Raw genomic sequence first — 21,047 nt, 5'->3', positions numbered from 1 at the left:
GACCTGGAGTAATGCATCCGCTAACTCTTGGACAGTCTGTGGTGGATGAGGCGGAACATAATGTCCAAGATGTGCTCAATCGGATTCAGGTCTGGGGAACAGGCAGGCCAGCCCATAGCTTCAATGTCTTTATCTTGCAGTAACTGCTCACACACTCCAGCCACATGAAGTCTAGCATTGTCCTGCATTAGGAGGAACCCACAGCCAATCGCACCAGCATATGGTCTCACAGAAGATCTCATCTCGGTACCTAATGGCAGTCAGGCTACCTCTGTCGGGCACATGGAGGGCTGTGCGGTCCTCCAAAGAAATACCAACCCACATCATTTCTGACCCACTGCCAAACCGGACAGTGTGAACCTGTCTCATCTGCGAAGAGCACATGGCGACAGCTGCTAATTTTCCAATCCTGTAAATGTCACTGTCATCATAGAAAACTTTTGACGTCAGTCACATCAAAAGTTTGATCGGTCTGGGTCCGAGTGTCCAGACCTGTACCGATCAGACCGTGCTGCAGCGCATCCTCTCTCTGCTCTGTGCAAGAGGATGGAAAAAAAAAAAAGTCCAGCTCCATAGACTTACATTATGAACCCAACTGATCACGTGACACAAAGCCAGAAAAGGACTGCCCTTAGCACAGTACTGGTCTGAACACTAAGACCTGGACTGATCAAAACTTTTGACAAGTCAGAAGTTTTCTATGATGACAGTGACACTAAGTACTTTGCTGATGTATATAGGGCCATGGTTTCCAGAATATAGGTGGTGTATAATTATGGAAATAAGATGCTTACCTTTAACTTATATCCAGTCATAACACTTTAGTGATTTATTTTATGAGTTATGTGACTCCCCAGGAGGGAGGAACCAAAAAACTTGTCTCTGTTCCATCGTATTGTAGCTACGCATTCCCTGATCATGTGACTTTCTTTGAGGAGAGAATATCATAGGCACAAGCTCCTGCTTAGTTTTCATTTTGACTGACAGCCACATCACTGGACAGTCTGAGATCATGGAGCACATGAATGGCTGCAACACAAATGCCAGCCCTTGGCATTACCACCACCATTATGCACGCACATGCCATGTCAATCAAATACTTATTCCTCCTACAGGTTCTGATGGTCACATGTGTGTATGGATACTATGGTCATTACTTCAGCCTGTTTGTAGGACAAGTAGGTGTTTACCCAGTGAGTGGGGTAGACTCCTCACACCTAGGATCATACCATATATTACATGATAATGCTTTATGTAACTCTGCTGGTGTAATAAAAACAAGTTTGCTTCCTTTATTGAACACATTTATAGTATATAGTTGCTAAGGTAAACCTGCTACAGAACCCTGGCTCATTTAAGTTTGGTAGTTTGTCGGTTTCTGACCAGGCTTGTTATTTGACTGTTTTCTGATTTTCTCCATTGTACCCATCCACTCCTGACCCAGCCCGTATAACACAAGCCTTGTGCACTTAGTCAATGTAGGTCAGTTTCACTATTACACTAACATTAATTGTATGTAGAGATGAGTGAATCTCAAGCATGCTTTGGTTCCACCAAATCCTAATGTGCGGCATTTGATAAGCAGTGTCTGCAGAAGTTGGATCCAACCCTAAGGCTGCCTGGAAAACATGGATTCGGCCTTGGACGAACAAGAGCACGCTCTAAGTTTACTCATCCTTAGAAATCAGTGATGCAGACAGTTTAAACAATTGCGCTATACTAACCCCCCCCCCCTCACCCCCCCGGTCGGGCTCTGTTTGAATTTCCCACCATCCTCAGAGCTCCAGATGGCGACATCTTGTCCCCGGCCAGCAGCATCACATGACTGACAGCTTCCTCGGCCAATCGGAGCTGGGCAAGCTGTCATTCATCTGCTAACATCTCACAGTGGAACCAGTCATTGACCATCAAAAACACAGGCATTGCCCTTTAAGAAATAGGCTGATAAAGTTGAAAATGACACACGTCGGCCATTTTTTATGCAATGTGTATTACTCCTGAGCTTTTTCTTCCTCTGCTGTTAAGACAAAACCTTTACTTCCTACCACAATAAGTTTGGGCTCACTTTCGGCCCTTTTCAGTCTATCCCAGATTCTGCAATATTTTTCATAGCATATTATGCCTGTTATACATGCAGACAACATATAAACCATCATGCTGCAGAAATGACTATAACTTTCAATGTTTATAGGTGCAGATTTTATTATACAAAACTATCTCACTCAAATACTACAAATCCTTCTGTTAGTAACATGTCCCCATTTTAATATACGGTCTTAAAATACAAAAATCGGATTCCCAATATTCCAAAAACACAAGAAAAAAAACACTTTAAAATGTTTTAATAACAGGTGGCTATAGCATCATGCAAACAACTCTCCTACAATGAGGACACAGTATGTGGGGGACAAAAAAAAAAAATGTAACTTCCACTTTCCTCCCTCCCAATAGAAAGATTTTGTGCTGCCCCTCGATACATCTAAAATGATCTTTCATGATAGTTACTACTATACAAACTGGTGTAACTACTTTATGCAACAACCACAAAAAAAAACATAATTTAAAAAGGCATTTAAATAAGGGTAATTTTCTACAAGGAGAAAGTGTCAGAAGAAAGGGTCTGGAACTAAACTATCTAGTAAGATCAGTGTAAGTGGGGACCAGACTCCCAGGATCCTGTCAATATTGTTGTGACTGTGCCAGGTGCTGCAGCTTAATATAAACTCCAACAAAAGAGAGTGAGACTGGGCTACATGTGATATGAGGCACTGCAACGTGTAAGCTGGATGCACAAGTTCCGTATAATAATAAATTATATATATATATATATATATATATATATATATATATATATATATATATATATATATATATATATATATATATATATATATATGGTCCATAAGCAGACTAACAGACTGAACTGTCGGCACACCCTGCAGCATAATTCATTATGATGCAGTGAGCTCCAAAACAGTTAAAGACCTTTGCTACTGAACTAACATGGCTGTGTCAGTACAGTAGCTTACGGTTTCAGATCTCACTGCATCATAATAAATTATGCTGTTATGTTATGTGTTCAGTTTGTGACATACAGTCTGCTTATGTACCATAAATACGGAATATGTGCATCCAGGTGTTCAGTGCTGTGTCAAATAATGAAGAGGCCTGAGCTCTGAGTACCCTCTCATCAGAGGATTCATAGTGGTGCCAAGAATTTTACCTCCACTAAAGTACTAGAAAAACCCTTTAAAGGGGAACCATCAGCAGGTTAGACAAATCTCCCTATTGCACACAGGGTGCTAATGATGATTGTATGTCTCTTATCATAAACCTTGGCACAGTTTCCATACAGTTTCTAGTGTAATCCTGTGTCTGGTAAGGCCGTTTGGAGCACTGCCCCATAGTGCCAATCCACTCCTCAGCAGGCCTGCCTCTCCTAATGATTATTAGCAGAGCGGCTGGGCCAGAAGCCCCACCCCTAGAGCTCCAAATGGCCTTACAGGACAAGGGATTACACTACAAACTGATCAAGAACGAGGGTAAGAGACATGCCTTCATCCTCAGCGCCCTGTGTGCAATAGGGAGAGATCACCCCTTTTTGAGCATGTCAGATATCCCTTTAAAACCTGTATTGTTGTTCACAGCAACCACAAAGTGGATTTAATGTCATAATCTGCTTTTGAAAAACAAAGGCTGTACTCCAATTGGTTGCCTCATTTTTCTTTGACAGATTAAATACAGTTGAACATAATTGGGAAGATGCATGAAAATAGGATGTCCAGAGGAGAAAGACACAAAGCAGTCAGTCCTCAATTGTCTCTGGTATTGCAATTCAACCCTATTCACCTGAATGGGGACAAGCGGCAACGTCAGATCCAGTCAATGAACAAGGGTGTTGACGTTTATGGGAAAACCACAAACCTGTTTTCTAATCCTACACGCCACCTTTAAATGTCAATAGCAGTGGGAAAAAGTTTAACTAAATTTCTCATCTAAACTGAATTATAATGGGAATATTAACTATAGTTTTTTATGCCGATAAAATATTTTTATTTTTTTAAAAACCCTACATTTGTGCAGGAATTTAAAAGAAAAGTACAATATACCTATACATGGTGTCTTAGTAAAGGGTTGTGTGGTACATAGTGAAAATGTTTGGGGGGGAAGCACACATCGTTTTAAACTATCGAAGTGGTAAACGTGAACACATACTGTGCAATCAAATAACCAATGAAAAGTGAGAGTGAAAGTGCAGAACTTTAAACTTTTACAATGAACTTAAAACAGTCACCGATCAATAGTGACATCCCTAGCTGACTAACAATTTTAAGTGCTAACTGGTTTCAGAAAAAAAGTGCTAACAAACAATATGAGCACAGCTAGTTAGATTTCTGTATACTGTGCATACAATATGTATAAATCCTAACAAAATACTAAAGGGTAACCATCATTTCCAAATTTCACGGCAATAGTTCTATGAAATGATAGTTACCCTTTTAGGTTCAAACAGCATTAACAAACTTTAATATTAACATTTAGCATTAACTGTGGCGGTGTGTATCCTAAACGTCATTTTTGTCAACACTTGACTTAAAAACAGATCTGCTTCTTCTAAAATGATGCACTCTTCTGTCCTTAAAAAGAATACGAAAAAGGCATTAGATAACACAGGCAAACAAAAAAACACTAACATTCCGTTGGGTTTACAGTCCCAATCCATTAAGACTACATAAATACATACAGTACATACACCATTAGAAAAGCCCTAATACAGATCAATTGATTAGTAATTTGTATCAGTTATCCAAAAGTGATTCCAGCATAAAAAAAAAGCAGAAGCTTCCAGCTGGTCCCATGTGTACACCAGATCTCTGCTGACAGGGCCATGTGATGCTAAGTCCCATGGATGCAGTGGTATAGAGAGGTCTAGTGTATTTGTTTATCTTTGTGTAATTTTTTTTCTGGGTTTTCAGATATCATAAAAGGGTTTCTACATTTCTCTACAACCCTAAGGTCCTATTCACACAAACTGTTCCTGTCTGCAATTGCGGATCCGCAGAAAAATAGGACCAATGTATTTCAATGGACCCATACACACATCCGTGTTGTGTACTGGGCTGCAATCCGTTCCGCAAAAAAAAAAAAAAAAAAAAAAAAAAAAAACGGCCCTAGTACGGACAGTTAACTGACACACCCAATACAACTCTATAAGGTCCGTATTTTCGGATGCAATACGGATGAAAATTTGCGGATTGCTTACGGATTCAAAATTGCGGATTGGAAAATATACTGACGTGTGAATAGACCCTAAGGGTGCGACTCTGCTGCGTTACTCGATACCATTACAGCCTAGCCCTACACTGTCGCAGAGGATTTTCATTCCACTATGAAAATATAAATGATGACCTAGATGAACCATTTAGCTGCCTTGGGTTAAAAAAAATAAAAATAAACAGCCATTGCTTATCTGCCCGCGATCCCTTCGTGCACTCCTGCTTCAGTTACCCAGCCCCGCACACTGACAGCCCACTCAGCCAATCACTGGCTAGCAGCAGGACAGCTCAGTGAATAGCAGAGTGGGCTGTCAGTGAGCGGGGGCTGGGAGACTGAAGCAGGAGCATGCTGGGGGGGGGGGGGGGTAACTAGGCTACCTAGGACATGACTGGGGAGGTTAACTAGGCTACCAGGGACATGACTGGGGAGGTTAACTAGGCTACCAAGGACATGACTGGGGAGGTTAACTAAGGTCATGACTGGGGAGGTAAACTAGGCCTACTAGGGGCATTCACTTGGGGGTGGGGTGATAACTAGACTACAAGGGGCATCACTGGGGGTTAACTACAATAGCCAGGGGAACGATACTTTGCCTTGCCCCAGGTGCTGCAAACTCACGCTACTAACTGCCGCGCACAGTATGAGGCCCTCAAATGATTTTATTAATGCCCGACTGGCCGTCGACGTAGAAAAGGTTCCCCACCTCTGCCCTAAAGGATTAATAATCATTAGGAGAGATTGCTGTGCTAACGCGCATCAGCCCCAGACATACATCTACTTATGTTAAAGGGGTTCAGATGGGGGGCGTGGCTAGCAGCGAACCGAAGCGGACGCTTGAGCTAGAGCTCCGTCCTGAAAGGCGCCCCAAAAAAAAGGGCTTTCTGCCCTAAAAACCCCTACCCCCAGCCCGAAATTGCCCAACCAGAACTCAGAAAGGAAAGGGGCACCGTCCGAACCGTACCACAGGGCTCCTGACTAAAAATAAGCGGCATACCGCCGGGCCCAGTGGCCGCAGTCTTACAGCTCCTGCTCCTCCAGACTCACCGGGGCCGACGCAGCACGCCACCGCGAGGACACAGAGGTTTACCAGGGGGGACTGGTTGGCGTATCACCCTCCCGCCGGACCCGCCACTGAGGGGGGCAGTGTTGCTCTGGAGCAGCCCCCGCACGGGACCCCTACCCCGCTGGGAGTGACTCCAATATACCGGGGGTCTCAGCTCCTAAACGCCCAGGGCAACCCCAACCCACACACTGCCGGGGCGTCTTGTACCTCCCTGCTCCTTGGTCCACGCGGCCGGGCGCCATCTTGAGATCCGCCTCCTCCCTGCTCACTGCCCAGTGCGGTGGTGATAGCAGCCTCCCCCTCGTGACTCCTCATCCAGGGACATATAATTCCCAGTCAGCAGCACCACAACTGAGATTACTCAGCTTCCATCCCTCAGGAAGCTCCTATTGTCTAAAAACACCTGCAGAGCACAACAGCAGAGGAAAAATTATATCCCTCTATCCTCCTACCGGCATTCTATTGCTGTGCTCACAAAAACCCTCCAGCAGCTGTATTCAAGCGCACAGCACCACCTACTGGCCGAATCTTTAGCTGCACTGCAACACCCATTGTGCTCAATACTAATTGTCTGTGGGTTTTGCCCTGTTGGATTCTTTTTACAAACTTGAATATTTCCTGACCTCATTTTCTATATGTGAATGTGCTGGCCTTTCAACAGTAAACACTCACAAGCCCCCCCCCCCCCCCCCCCCCGGCATACTGGTGGCCAACAACCAGTCTATACAATCTTGAATCACCACTGTCCCAATCACTCCATGTTTCCATACCTTAACATACAACGGAGCCCCATAAAGGACAGTGACTCTTACTTCACCATCTAGCCCCTTACACAGTGATTGACCTCCGGAGCGGCACACCTTGCAGTGGCCACCTTTTATTACTAACACACCGATTGTGAGACCCACTCCTGGCCGGAGGCCAAGTCCGATACGGACAAGACTGTTTGTACTCTCATCAGCACCTAAGATTTTTCAACTTCAGTGATATGACCTAGTTTACCTCTCAAGGATCAGCGCCAACAAGATTTTACATTCTCATTCGGATATGGACAAATTCCTTACTCCCCAGACAACAGGGCGATCTCAATGCACCACCAAATCCAACGCCACTTCGACACCCACCCAAAAAGCAGACAATAAAGTCAAGCAATCTAAAAGGAAGCTACCCCATCAGAGCGCAACTCCATCTTCCCCTCCAGACACCATGTCCTCCAAAAAATCACCTACCACACTGCCCTCTTCCTCCCCTAACTCTCTGCCTCCTGAGGATGAGGACCTCACCAATGCTGACCCTGCGCAGGCTACAGCAGTCGCCCAAGCAGTATCCAAGCTCCTTTTACCACTATTTGACAATCGCCTAGAAGTCCTGCACACTTCGATTAACAATGCGTTATCCCAAATTACATCCAATTCACAACGTATAGGAGAGCTGGAAACAAGAGTCGGCGCCGCAGAAGATAACATAGGCTCTGTCCAATCCTCTTTCCACCCAACAAGCTCAGACAAAACAACTCCTGGATCGCCTCGAGGACCTGGAAAACAGGAATCGGAGAAAAACTCAGTTTCATAGGTATTCCTGAGTCAATTAAAGGGGAAGAACTATTCACGGTCCTAGCACAAGACCTGATTGAGGCCCTGGACCTACCAACGGAACATATTATGCCTCCCATCGAGAGAGCCCATCGTCTGGGCAGAGAATCTGCTGAGTGCCGGAATAATCAGAGACCGGTCATTGCAAAATTTTTTCACCATCTTACCAAGGAACGAATCCTACTTACCTACAAGCAAAAGGGCCCACCCACCATCCGAGGACACCGGATTCTAATTTTTCAAGATTTTTCCTCCTCAGTCACCCAGCGACGCAAAGCCTTCTCAGAAGTCTTCAAGCATCTGGTAGACAATGGCATTCGCTTCCAACTGCAGTATCCGGCTCGCCTTAGAGCTACCTCAGCAGGCCGAACCCTCATCTTCGATGACCCTGCGGCGGCCAAACGTCACTTCATTCCGAATGATTAATGACATTCACTTATAGCTGATCCCATTATAATTTTTTTTTTGTTTTTGTTTGCTATTTTTTTCCTGCCTCTTTAAATGTTGAGCGTATTACTATATACGTACATGTTGCTCTTTGTTTATCGTTATGCAAGTTATGTTCTTTGCAGGCTAATAACCATGCTCTTTCCTATTTCTCCTCATGCAGTGTGCCGAGTCGCCCTCCTCCCTTTTTGCTCCTACGATTCCTGCTCGCTGGGACGGGTGTCGGGGAGCCACTGGTTTGTGTCTTTTGTTCCACCGCCTCTTTAGATCAGGTATAGGATGACAGCAGCAGCACCCAATGCACCAACACTCACTCATACTCCCACCTTGAAATTACTCTCGTGGAATGTAGCGGGACTTAATTCCCCGGTCAAACGTAAGAGGGTCCTAACATCTCCATCGCTTTAAACCGCAACTAGTGCTACTCCAGGATCTGGGGACAAATCTACTCTTACAGCTCCATGGATAGGCACTTGTATCTCGGCCCCCACTCCACTAAATCCCAAGGTGTGGCCATCCTCATACATAGAGATCTCCCCCACACAATTCATGATCAAATCATAGACCCAGAGGCCAGATAAATACTTTTAGACATTACTATCCATGATACTAGATACGCTGTCCTAAACACAAATGCACCAAATGCCTCGAACACAGCCTTTTACTCCAACATTTTGCAGCTCCTAGCCACAAAACAACATCATCCCCTAGTGTGTGTGTGTGTGGGGGGAGACTTTAATGTTGCCTTGAACCCCCAGTTAGACAGATCGACAACCAAACTTTACTCTCCGTCTTGGCCCAATCTTCTCTATGTGACCCATGGCGCCTGAAAAATGGCTCCTCCAAAAGAATATAACTTTTTTTCCACACGTTCATAACTCTTTCTCCAGAATAGACAACTTCTTGGTTTCTTCCTCTCTATTCCCTCTCATACTGGAAGCTAGGATACATCCTATCATAATATCAGATCATGCACCAATAACTAACCTTAGATCTTGGTATAGTCACCCGCACCAGCAGAAATTGGCGCTTTCCCGGCCTACCTTTCAGACTCACTAACACCCCAGAATCAAAGGAGCGTTATCTAGAGACCAGACGTCTCCTTGACGCCTACCTTCTGGGTCAGGCTCAATGGTCCATAGATTCCTACAAAAACAAATTCCACCGTTTTGGGAACAGGGCAGGGAGACTCCTGGCCAACCTCACTAGACCCCAGAAATCAAAACATACCATTCTTAAGATAAGGTCCTCAGCTTCAGGTATATATGCCACGAGTCCTGAAGACATCCACAGGGCATTCACCGACTACTATTCCACATTGTATACAGCGTCAGCCCATGACTCCGAAGCAGCACGGTCCCTTTTACACAAAGTTGACCCCCCTAAACTGACTTCAGACCAACGGGAGGCCCTATCCACTCCCATCACCGAATTAGAACCATCATCCTTGATAAGTAGCCTTCCTTCCCAGAAATTCCACGGCCCGGACGGTCTTCCAGGAGAGAACTATAAAATTTTACTCCCACATATTAAACCCACCTTCCTTTCCTTATACAATGCAATATATATGGAAAACCTGCATGTCCCCCACTTCCACGAACCCCGTAGTCCTCATCCCTAAACCAAACAGAGACCGCCTGCTAGTACAGTCTTATCGGCCTATCTCGTTGCTCAATCAGGACTATAAAATCCTTACCAAAATCATAGCTAACCGTCTACAACTAATTCTTCCCTCCCTCCTAACTGACTCTCAAATAGGATTCATGCACAATAGGCACTCTACAAAGGGCATCCGTCTGGCGATGGCGGCAACTGTTACAGCACAATCCCGAGACTCTCCACAAACTCTTCTTCTAAGTCTTGATGCCGAAAAGGCATTCGACATGGTCTCCTGGAAGTTCTTTGAGATATCACTTTGATATCGCAGCTGCGGAGCAGTTTTCCTCTCCTTTCTGCGCTGTCTCCAGACGAATGCCCAAACATTCTTCACAATAAATGGACAACTCCACACAGACCTCTCTACACCGTGGTACCAGTCAGGGCTGTCCCCTGTCCCCTCTTTTGTTTAACCTTTCTATAGACCCCCTTCTTCGCTTATTACACACAGACTCTTCTTACCAGGGTATTCAAGTGGGTTCTAGGGAAATAAGAGTATCGGCCTTTACGGATGACCTATTATTTCTCCGCAATCCTAGGCACACGCTAGGTCACGTCCTGCAGCTCATAACCCAGTATGGGATAATTTCAGGTTTTACTGAAGTCCCTCAACCCCAACCTGGGCTGCGGAACATGACAAAATAGGCATGCTCCCACATAAAATACCTAGGAGTCCTTATCACTAGAAATCCCTACAGCCTGTATTCCACTAACCTCAAACACTGTCACACTCATCTTAAAACTTTATTACAACCCTGGGAATCTTTCACCTTATCCTCAGGAAGAGCCAACCTAATCAAAATGATCGCCTTCCCCAAGCTCCTTTACATCATGCAGTCCCTTTCGTTGTACCTCAAACAGTCTGACATTAAACTAATTACAGCGACGTACAGGTGCTTCATATGGAATAATGCTCCTCCTAGAATAGCCATGCGATAACTAGAACAAACTAAATATAATGGTGGCCTTAACTTCCCTAATCTTAGAAACTACAACCTGGTCGCCCTTTTACGCATAGTCAGAGATTGGACCCATGGCCTCTCCTGTTACACATCTCATGACATAGACGGTAGTTTTGTGGGCCCACACTCATTACTCTACGCTTTACATGCATCCCCTGATCAACTCCCCAACAATATTAGGCGCAATCCATTGCTTTCCCCGCCCATAAAAGCCTGGCAGGCTGTCCGTAGGCTCTCAGACTTACCTGTACAAGTGTCCCTGCTGCTCCCCTTCCTGGGAAATCCCGATTTCCAAGAGGGAAAACCTGCACATGTCTTTTCCGCCTGGTAATCCCACCATAACATAACTACAGTCTTGGACATACTCTCTCCTACACTAACCTCCACTCTGTCCTTTTCTGAGGCTCTCCCCTCTTCTGCTTTCTTTCTGTTCTTGCAGGCTTCTAGTTATGCAAGGAAAATACTACACATAGTAAAGCCACAAGACAAGGAGGACCTCACAGTCAATCTTCTGATAAAAACCAAAAACGCTTCACATCTTATCTCTCGCTACTATACTTTTTTACGTTCAAACCTTGACTACTCCACCTCCCCTCACGGCCTCTCTAAATGGCTGCAACATATGCCCCATCTCACTTCCTCGGATTTGGTGGATACATTATACAGGGCACAAAAATTCCTCCCTGCCGCATCCTATTGGCATATGGCAGTGAAAATCACACATAGGGCGTATATATCTCCACACCGAAACTACTTAATGGGACGTATTCCATCGTCCGCGTGCCCCAGACGTCAGGCCCCCAATGCAGACCTTTATCATTGCTTTTGGGACTGCTCGGAAATCCAGGTCTTCTGGAAGCAAATTAAAGACTTTGCATGCGCTAATCTGCTGAACCACGTACCTTTAACCCCCGAATGGGCCATCTTCGGCCACATAGATTACACCGCCAACCCCTGCTCAAGGGAAGCTAAAAAACTTCTCTTCATGGTATCTGCAGCTGCCAGGAAGTCAATATTGCAGGAATGGCTCTCCCCGACCCCCCCATCCCTACGGCTTTTTCTACAGAAACTAACCTTTCTTTTTAGAATGGATTGAGTCGAGGCCGCCCTACACAAAGAGTCTAAAGTCAAGGCCTTTTTCCTACTCTGGGATTCCTTTATCCAAATTATGCCCACCAGAATCCAACAGAAATTACGGACCACGTTCCAACATACCACTTGGTACTTGGAGCAGTCACTCTCATCCAATCCCCCTGTTTGATATGAGCTGGTTGGTGCTCGACTGCTTTTACCCACTACTCCCTTCTTTTGTTCTCAACCTCTTGGAGGGCGGCTCGCGCCCTTGCTGTTGCTCCCGCACTGCTTTGCCTGCATTTTCTTGGTTTTCTGTTTTTGTTTGGTTGACCGTTCACAATACTTATTGTTTGCTCCCCTAGAGGTGGCAGAGATACACTCAAGGTAAACTATCTTAAGCTGCCGTATTCACTACACCTCCTCACATTTTAGTGCAATGTGAGAACCCTGATTCATGTAATTGATATTGTACTGTTACTGTCTCATGACTATGCACTGTATAACTGTCTTTGGCCGATTTATCTACTCTTTTTGACAACCTCTTCCACGTCCCCCACCCATTCCCTCTCCTCTCCCTCTTTCCCGTCCATGTTTACATGTTTAAAAAAAAAAAAAAAAAAAGGTTCAGATGTAACTTTCTTTAGGTGACTTCATAATAAACTGTCCTGTGTACTTATATTAGGACCAATTCTGATCACATTACTAGAATGACTATTTCCCCTGGTTACCATCCTGAAAACTTCATCCCTGTGCTCTGTTGCTATGTGAATGCAGACTAGTCCCTGTGCTGGCTTCTATACATTATATACACCCACAAAAACTGATACCTGCAATCCTACACCACTCACTCATCCTTTTCAATCTGCTCTGGATAGCTTTCCCTTGATTATGAACATAGCCTTGTGAGTACAGAACAAAGCTCTTTTTACCTAACATCTTACACTTACTTATCGTTGCTTGTACCATTACCAGATATAGTATGAAGAACCAGGACGCTCACTTAAATGCAGCTTCTTCATGTTTTTTTGTTTAAATGCTGCCGTTTGAATGTGCACGGTTATGCTTCTAGTAGAGGTACTGCAGCGTTCCATCCCTTCTCTTTAATAGGACAATGCTGCAGCGCTGGGCATTTCCTGCTCAGTATTGAGCAGCAGGGACTAGGAGCTGCGGGGTGGTCGGGATATGCACATATGCTTTCTTTACGTTTAAAGCACAGATAAGGTCAAATTAAAACTACTTTAATAAAATATGCTTCATATTGCTCTATTCTGGCCAATGTTGCTTTGTGTATTTCAATTTCATCTGATAAATAGATTTTTCAGTTTTGTCACAGATGTTATGGTAATATATCATTACAAGGAACAATTTGTCTCATAACAATATGGCGCTTACACCTCTGTAGCTGGAAAATTAAGTTATGACTTTTAGAAGGCGAGGAGTACAAAATGAAAATTGGCTGTGCAAGGGGTTAAACATGGTGTGAAAAAAGTCATACAACTCTGCTCTACTCCATTCTTTCTACGATGCCAAGACATCATTCTTACTACTGGTCAAGCAGCAAGGAGTGAACCACAGTACAAATAAATCACAATCAGTTACATTATTTTTGTACCTTAAAGTAATCATCCTGTGAAACGATAGCTCTTTGAAGCCTTCCATCTCCATTAAGAAGACATGATAAGATGGTCTGAATGCCTCTATCCACTTTCTGGAAAGCCAAAAATATGAATTAACACCATTCCAACTCCTGTATGTTACAAGTATAGCATGCTAAACAATTCTCTGTTGACCTGTGACTGCAACGCCTGAAGACCAAACAAAAACGAAGTCTCTGTGCAAACTTGTAAACTTTCTATTAGATTCTATATTATTTTTGCTTAGGAAATATTAGGGCAAAAGTCTGAAGTTAGGGTTGTCCTCGTCCTTGTTCAGCGTTAAGAGCCCCATATCTAGAAAGTGTGCTTTACCAGTATTGAGAGAAATAAGTTATCATATGTGCATTAAACTAAAAGGCAAAATAAAAAATATACAGAACTGTAAATATTTCTGAGGTACTCGGTGTGAAATAGACCAAACTCTATAGGGTGGAAGTGGGGCTGCCCAGAGAACACTTCATAAAACACGGGCATCCTTTTAGATTGTGTTCAGTTTTTACTTTATCTACCAGGAAAACTGTTGCAAGATTTGGAAGAAAATCTATGACAGGCATACAAAATAGACCTTTGGATCTCTGCATTTTGATAAGTATTGAGTATTTGTAGAAATCCTGGAAAGTGTATACAGTGGTACCTCGGAATATGAGCATAATCTGTTCTGGGAGTACGCTTGTAATCCAAGTCACTGGTAACGCAAAGCAAATTCCCCCATAAATATTAAATAAAATGCAGATGATTCATTACAAAACCCTAAACTAATTATAATACTAATGACTAAGAAGGGGGGAGTGAAGGGGGTAACAGCTACTGTATGTATAGCTACCACCTTAAAGTATAGTCCAGGACCCCAAAGCAAGACGTGGCCACACAGGTCACCAGGCTGCTGCTGCTGCTGGGATTGTGGAGCATGTGGCATGCTTCTCCCACACCAGCAGTACACGGTACCTCTGTAGCCACTCTGAACACCCACTTATAGGAAGCAAAATGAAAATTATTCAGCCCTACCTACACACAGCAGGGGCTCCGGCACAGTCTGCACCTCCTGCATATAATCTCCTGTGCAGCAGGAGCCCTGTTCTGACAGATGGACAATGAGGGTCCCTGCTGGGGAGGAGTCCTTCCTTACTGCCACAAAGTCAGGCCGGTAATCAATACAAAATGTGGTTACGCAGGTCACCTGACTGCGTACAGTGACTGTGGCAATCAGATGTGTGGAGACAGTCAGATGACCTCTGTCTGGCCACTGTGTGTCAGTCAGCTGTGCTACAGCAGAGACCTGGAGTCGGTACAAGTCAGCCTGTGTGCTGACCAAGACTGAGGGATGCAACCAAGGAGCGGGAGCATGATAAGTTCCTGGATGGGGAGATCTGGCAGCAGCAGGTGTCACAAATACAACCAGTGAAAAGAACCAAAAAAGGGTGGGATGTAATGGTGCTGTCATGTACTCGAGGAAATATTATCCGCTGAGTAACTCCTGTTTTCTCCTTCGACATGACAGCACCACGGAGAATACCAGAGATGAAAGAAAATTAGGGAGGGACTATAGCCTGCAAGACCTTGCGCCCAAAAGCCACACCAGAGGAATCAGAAAGATCTAACCTATAGTGTCGGAAAAAAAAGTGTGTGGTGAGGACGAGACAGCCACCCTGCAAATCTGAGAGATGGAAGCATCACTTTCAGCCCAAGAAGCCGCAATAGCTCGGGTGGAATGAGCTGTGAGCCTAAGGGGAGGAGAAAGCCAGCAGAAGAGTAAGATGAGCAAATAGCCTGCCTTATCCATCTGGCTATAGAACTACTGCTAGCCTTAGAACCCTTGTTGGCTCCAGAAAACTGCACAAACCGGGACCTAGATTTTCTAAACTGTTTAGTGATTTCTAGGTATTGTAACACTGAACGTTTTACATCTAGACAATGAAACTCACGTTCTCTGTCATTGGTTGGGTTATTGCAAAAGGAAGTAAGTACTATTTCTTGAGAGTGATGAAAATCTGAAACCACTTTAGGTAAAAAAACAGGATCTGATTTGAAAGTGATTCTGTCATTATTTTGGTATAGGGTTCACAGTTGGGATTGGTCCGAACAGAGTTCGGTTCGGGCTCGTGCGAACCCGAACTCTCGGTAATGATTCCCGCTGTCTGCCGCCTCCGTGCAGCGGGCGGATCCAGCGGAAGGACAGCCTGGAAAACTGGGATACAGTCAAAGCCATAGGCTGTATCCCAGTTTTCCAGGCGGTCCTCCCGCTCCACGGAGCGGGCAGACAGCGGGAATCTGATGCCGAGCGTTCCGGTTCATACGAACCTGAACCTCGGAGGGTTCGGACCATCTCTAGTTCACAGCATGATAGACATGCTAATTCTCACACTCTTCTGGCTGAAGTTACTGCTACCAGAAGGGCTGTTTTAAGAGTAAGATTCCGAATAGATATTTCTGACAAGGGTTCAAAGGGGGCATCTGTCAGACTTTTTAAAACTAGACTCAGATCCCAGGAAGGAACTATAGACAACACTGTTGGAGAAAGTCTAGCTGTTGCCCAAAAAAATCTGAATACTCAAGGATGGGTAGCTATCTGTTGATTATATAATGCCCCTAATGCAGAAGCTTGTACCTTAACCCCTTAGTGACCGCTGATACGGCTTTTTACATCTGTCACTAAGGGTCCTTATTCTGCTGCCATCAGCTTTTTACGGCGATGGCAGAGAATAAGATTAAGATAGCGGGGCCGGGACGGCCACCACCCCATCCCCCCAGCTACTGGAGGTAGCTGAGGGGTTGGGGCAGTGTGTGGGGTCCGTCCCGTACCAACTATCGACGCTATTAACGTTATAGCGGCGGCCGTCGGTAAAGGGGATTACTGGTGCCGTCGCCTTTCATCTCCCCCCGCCGTGAATCCAGTCACCCCCCCTTCCCCATATACGTTACCTGATCCTGGAGCTCCTTCCTCCTCGGCGTCCTGGCTGGTTATGAAGTCTGCATGCGCTCCACAACCAGCCAACTCTGAAAATTTAAACTGACCAATTTGGTCTCGGTCACTGAACTATGATATAAAATATCACAGTAATCATAGTAATACAGTGAAAATGAATGTATAAAGTACAAAAAGTGACAAACATACAAAAAAATGAAACACTTATTATAGTAATAATTGCAGTTTACTCCCAAATTACCCCTACCCCCCCCCAGATTACCTGTAACCACTGCACGTTGCCCATAACAACCGCACATTGCCCGTAACCACATTGCCCGTAACCACCGCACATTGCCAATGACCCCCTCCAGATTGCGATGCCCAAGCCAGATTACAGGTAACCAACCCAAATTGCCTATAAGAACTTCAGTTTATCCGTAACCACCCCAGATTGTCTGTAACCACCCCACGTTGCCCGTAACCACCCCACGTTGCCCGTAACCACCCCAGATTGTCTGTAAGCACTGCAGGTTGCCCGTAACCACCCCACGTTGCCCGTAACCACCCCAGATTGTCTGTAAGCACTGCAGGTTGCCCGTAACCACCCCACGTTGCCCGTAACACCCCAGATTGTCTGTAAGCACTGCAGGTTGCCCGTAACCCCCCACGTTGCCCGTAACCACCCCAGATTGTCTGTAAGCACTGCAGGTTGCCCGTAACCACCCCATGTTGCCAGTATCCACCCCAGATTGTCTGTAAGCACTAATTTTAGTAACTGCGCTATTCTAATAACCATTACTAGCTGCGGTTTTGCTCCAGTAAATTGGCACTCCTTCCCTTCGAAGCCCTGCTGTGTGCCCATACAGTGGTTTCACATATACTGGGGTGACATTTCTCTCCTGTTCCTCGTGAAATTGAGAAATTTCAAACTAAAGGAACATATTGGAGAAATTCGAGTTTTTCATTTTTACTGTCTTTTGAATACTTTCCTCTAATACCTGTGGGGTCAAAATGCTCACCACACCCCAAAATGAATTCTCTGAGGTGTGTACTTTCCAAAATGGGGTGACTTATCGGGTTTTTTCTCTCTGCTGGCACTACAGGGGCACTGCAAACGCACCTAGCGCTCAGAAACTTCTTCAGCAAAATCTGCATTGGGAAAGCTAATTGGCGCTGCCTTCCTTCTGAGCCCGGCTGTGTGCCCATACAGTGGTTTACGCCCACATATGGGGTACCGTTGTACTCGAGAACCTGCGTTACAAATTTTGGGGTGCTTTTTCTCTCATGTTCCTTTTGAAAATGAGAAACTTTAATCTAAACGTATATATTATTGGAAAATTTTAATTTTCCATTTTTTTACTGCCTAATTGTGAATACTTTCCTCCAGCCCCTGTAGGGTTAAAATGCTCATTATACCCCTAGATTAATTCTTTAAGGTGTGTAGTTTCCAAAATGGGGTCACTTATGGGGGTTTTCAGGATACCAGACTTCTAAATCCATTTAAAAAAAAGAACTGGTCCCTAAAAAAAAAAAAAATCAGTTTTGGAAACTTTCACGAAAATGTGATTATTTGCTGATAAATTTCTAAGCCCCATAACACCCTAAAAAAGTAAAATATGTTTACCAAATTATGCCAGAATAAAGAAGACATATTGGTAATGTGACTTCGTAACTAATTTATGTGCTATGACGTTCTTTTTTAGAAGCAGAGAATTTTAAAGTTCATAAAATGCATTTTTAATTTTTCATGATATTTTGATGTTTTTCACAAAAAACTAACAAAGTAGTGACCAAATGTTGTCACTAACAAAGTGCCATATGTGACGAAAAAACAATCTCAGAATCGCTAGCATACGTTAAAAGCATCACTGAGCTATAAGAGCATAAAGTGAGACAGGTCAGATTTTGAAAAATTTGCCTGGTCATTAAGGCCCAAACTAGCTGCGGCACGAAGGGGTTAAAGAGAACCTATCACCTGAAATTAACTGTCTCTATAATAAAAGATTCTGTCTTCCTAAGTCTATTTGGTGCAGTAAAGCCGGGCACCATCTTGATTACGTCCCTTGCGTTCCAGCGCTGGAACGCACCACTGTGACTTTATCAAGATGGCCGCGCCCAGCCTTACTGCTCAGCTATACAGGATTAGGTAAAAGTATAAGATACAGACTGCAAAGGCAGTCTGTAACTTCAGGAACAAATAGGCCCAGTTAGGACAGACATACACAGCGATCTCACGCTGAATAGCGCAAGATCACTGTATATTTACAGAGCTGCGGCAAAGGCTCATGGGAGCCCTTTTTCCGCCACTCAGCATGCCGGGAGCTTTGTCGCGCGCCGGCTCTTTTCAAGAGACAGGAAAAGAAAATGTGTATATTGCGAAAACGTGGCCGTAAAATGAATTCTAATTACAAATAAAACCAACAACTTTAATCTAATTATCGGGAAAATTTTTTTTTTATTTTCGCCCATGATTGGTTCTCTTTAAGGTGGCTGGTTTAAGCCCCTTCTCTAAACCTTTCTGGAGAAAGTCTAATATCTGTGCCACATTGGGTCTGTGAAGATCTACCTTGGCTGCCCCTAAAAAGGTGCATGAGGAAAAAGGAGCTTATCCTCCGAAACGTCCGCCGTGAGGGGGGGATGGTTTGGACTGAAAGGAGAACACGTCAGCCAGTGAGCATGGTCTTATGTCTTGTATGAGAAGCCGAATTAAAGAGTAAAAATTCACAAGCAAAGCCTGCATTCTGTGAGTTGTTCTTGTGACAGAGAAGCAAGCATCGGAGTGCTACAGTCTAAGGTATTTCTCATACATCATCCACATCTATTTCCATATTATTGTGCAGTTGAAACGGACAGAGTGGGGTTCAGAACGATGTATATGGACTGTCATGTATTTATCCAGTGCGGTGTTGGTTATTTATTGTGAACCCTAAAAAGGTCCTTCATATTCTGAAATAAATCCTGGAAGTTACAGGCTTTCTACTTTTTTGTAAGGTAGAAATGACCGCGTCAGATAGACCTTGACTTTTAAGGATTAGCCTTTCAAAAGCCAGGCCGTCAGGTGCAGCTGCTTCGCTTCTTGATGAAAGATCGGTCCCTTAGAAAGTAAATCCGGACGTTCTGGAAAAACCCAGGGTCTGTCACTGACATCCATCTGAGAACCACACTCTGCGCGGCCAAAAAGGAGCTACCAAGATTACTCTAGCTCTGTCCTGTCAGATTTTCTTTAGAACCCGAGGGATAAGGGCCAGGGGAGGGAAGGCGTACATTAGAGTCCATGACCAAGTTTGACTTAGGGCATCTACGCCTAGGGGCCGGTCCGCTGGGGACAAGGAAAGAAACTGTCTCACCTGTCTGTTTGCCCTGGTAGCTAACAGATCTAAGACAGGCTTCCCCCAAAGACGCGTTATTTGAAAGACGGAGGGGTTCAGGCGCCATTCCCCCTGTAGTAGTTTATGTCTGCTGAGATAGTCCACTCTTATGTTCAAAACCTCCTTAAAGTGGACTGCTGATAGACTCAAGAGATTGCGTTCTGCAAAAGAAAAATATAAGATATATCCAATAACAGAACTCCTGGTAGTACCCTGCCTGTTAACAGAAACTGATGTGGAATTATCTGAAAAGATTTTAATGTTGCAGTTGTTCATATGACATTCTGCTGCTGTCAAGGCAAAAGTAAATGGCAGCTAATTCCTTGTAGTTGGAAGAATTAGCAATATACTCTTCGTCCAAAGTGCCCTGAAAATTGAAATGTCTGAAATGAGCGCCCCATCCTTACGGGCTGGCATCTATGGTTATAACCTCCTGTGGGGCAAAAGTCCAGTTAAGATTCTTTAGTGTGACTACAGATAAGGTGATCGCTTTGTCCAGACCTGAATGAGACCCATCCCAAGCCTCCAGAAGCTGAGCCTGCGAAGGTCTGGAATGAATCTGGGCCCACGGGACTGCTGGGATGGCTGCAGTGAATAAACCCAGAAGAGGCATACCCTTTCTTATGGATGTCACCGGGTTTTGAAGAAGACAGTGCGTCAGGTTTTCCAGCTTTTCTATCTTCTCCACAGGTAGAAACGATTTTTGAGTCACTGAATCCAACATGATTCCCAGGAACGCTTTCCTCTTTTCTGGTGTTAGTGATGATTTCTTGTAGTTTATCATCCACCGAGTTTTCCTAGAATAGATAAAGTTCTTTTCAGCTTTGTCTGAAGCTTTTCCTTTGTCTCTGCTACGAGCAAGAAATAGTCCAGATATGGAATGAAGATGCCCTCTTCCTCCCTTATGTGAGCAGCCATCTCCGCCACTATCTTCGTGAAGATTCGTGGAGCGATGGAAATGCAGAAGGGCAGTGCCTGAAACTGAAGATGGACCAGGGAATTGTCGATCCAGATTGCCAGTCTCAAGTATTTTTGGAAGTCCCTGTGA

General features: G+C 44.5%; 1 protein-coding gene across 2 annotated transcripts in view; it reads right to left on the bottom strand.

Annotated features, from left to right (window-relative positions):
• Positions 1-2,176: 2,176 nt before the first annotated feature.
• The window catches only part of DAZL (deleted in azoospermia like), a 47,985-nt gene continuing 29,114 nt past the window's right edge, over positions 2,177-21,047 (bottom strand). For both annotated transcript variants that reach the window (XM_069958704.1, XM_069958705.1), the window contains 2 exons: positions 13,684-13,779; positions 2,177-4,637 (listed from right to left, as the gene is read on the bottom strand). In XM_069958704.1, coding sequence (XP_069814805.1) covers positions 4,566-4,637; positions 13,684-13,779 — 168 coding nt within the window. In that variant the 3' untranslated portion in view covers positions 2,177-4,565. The remainder of the gene's footprint in view (positions 4,638-13,683; positions 13,780-21,047) is intronic.

This window comes from Dendropsophus ebraccatus, chromosome 2 (genome assembly GCF_027789765.1).
Source record: "Dendropsophus ebraccatus isolate aDenEbr1 chromosome 2, aDenEbr1.pat, whole genome shotgun sequence".
NCBI classification, from domain to species: domain Eukaryota; kingdom Metazoa; phylum Chordata; class Amphibia; order Anura; family Hylidae; genus Dendropsophus; species Dendropsophus ebraccatus.
The sequence above is the reverse complement of the archived record's forward strand: the minus strand, read 5'-3'. Positions and strand labels throughout refer to the sequence as shown.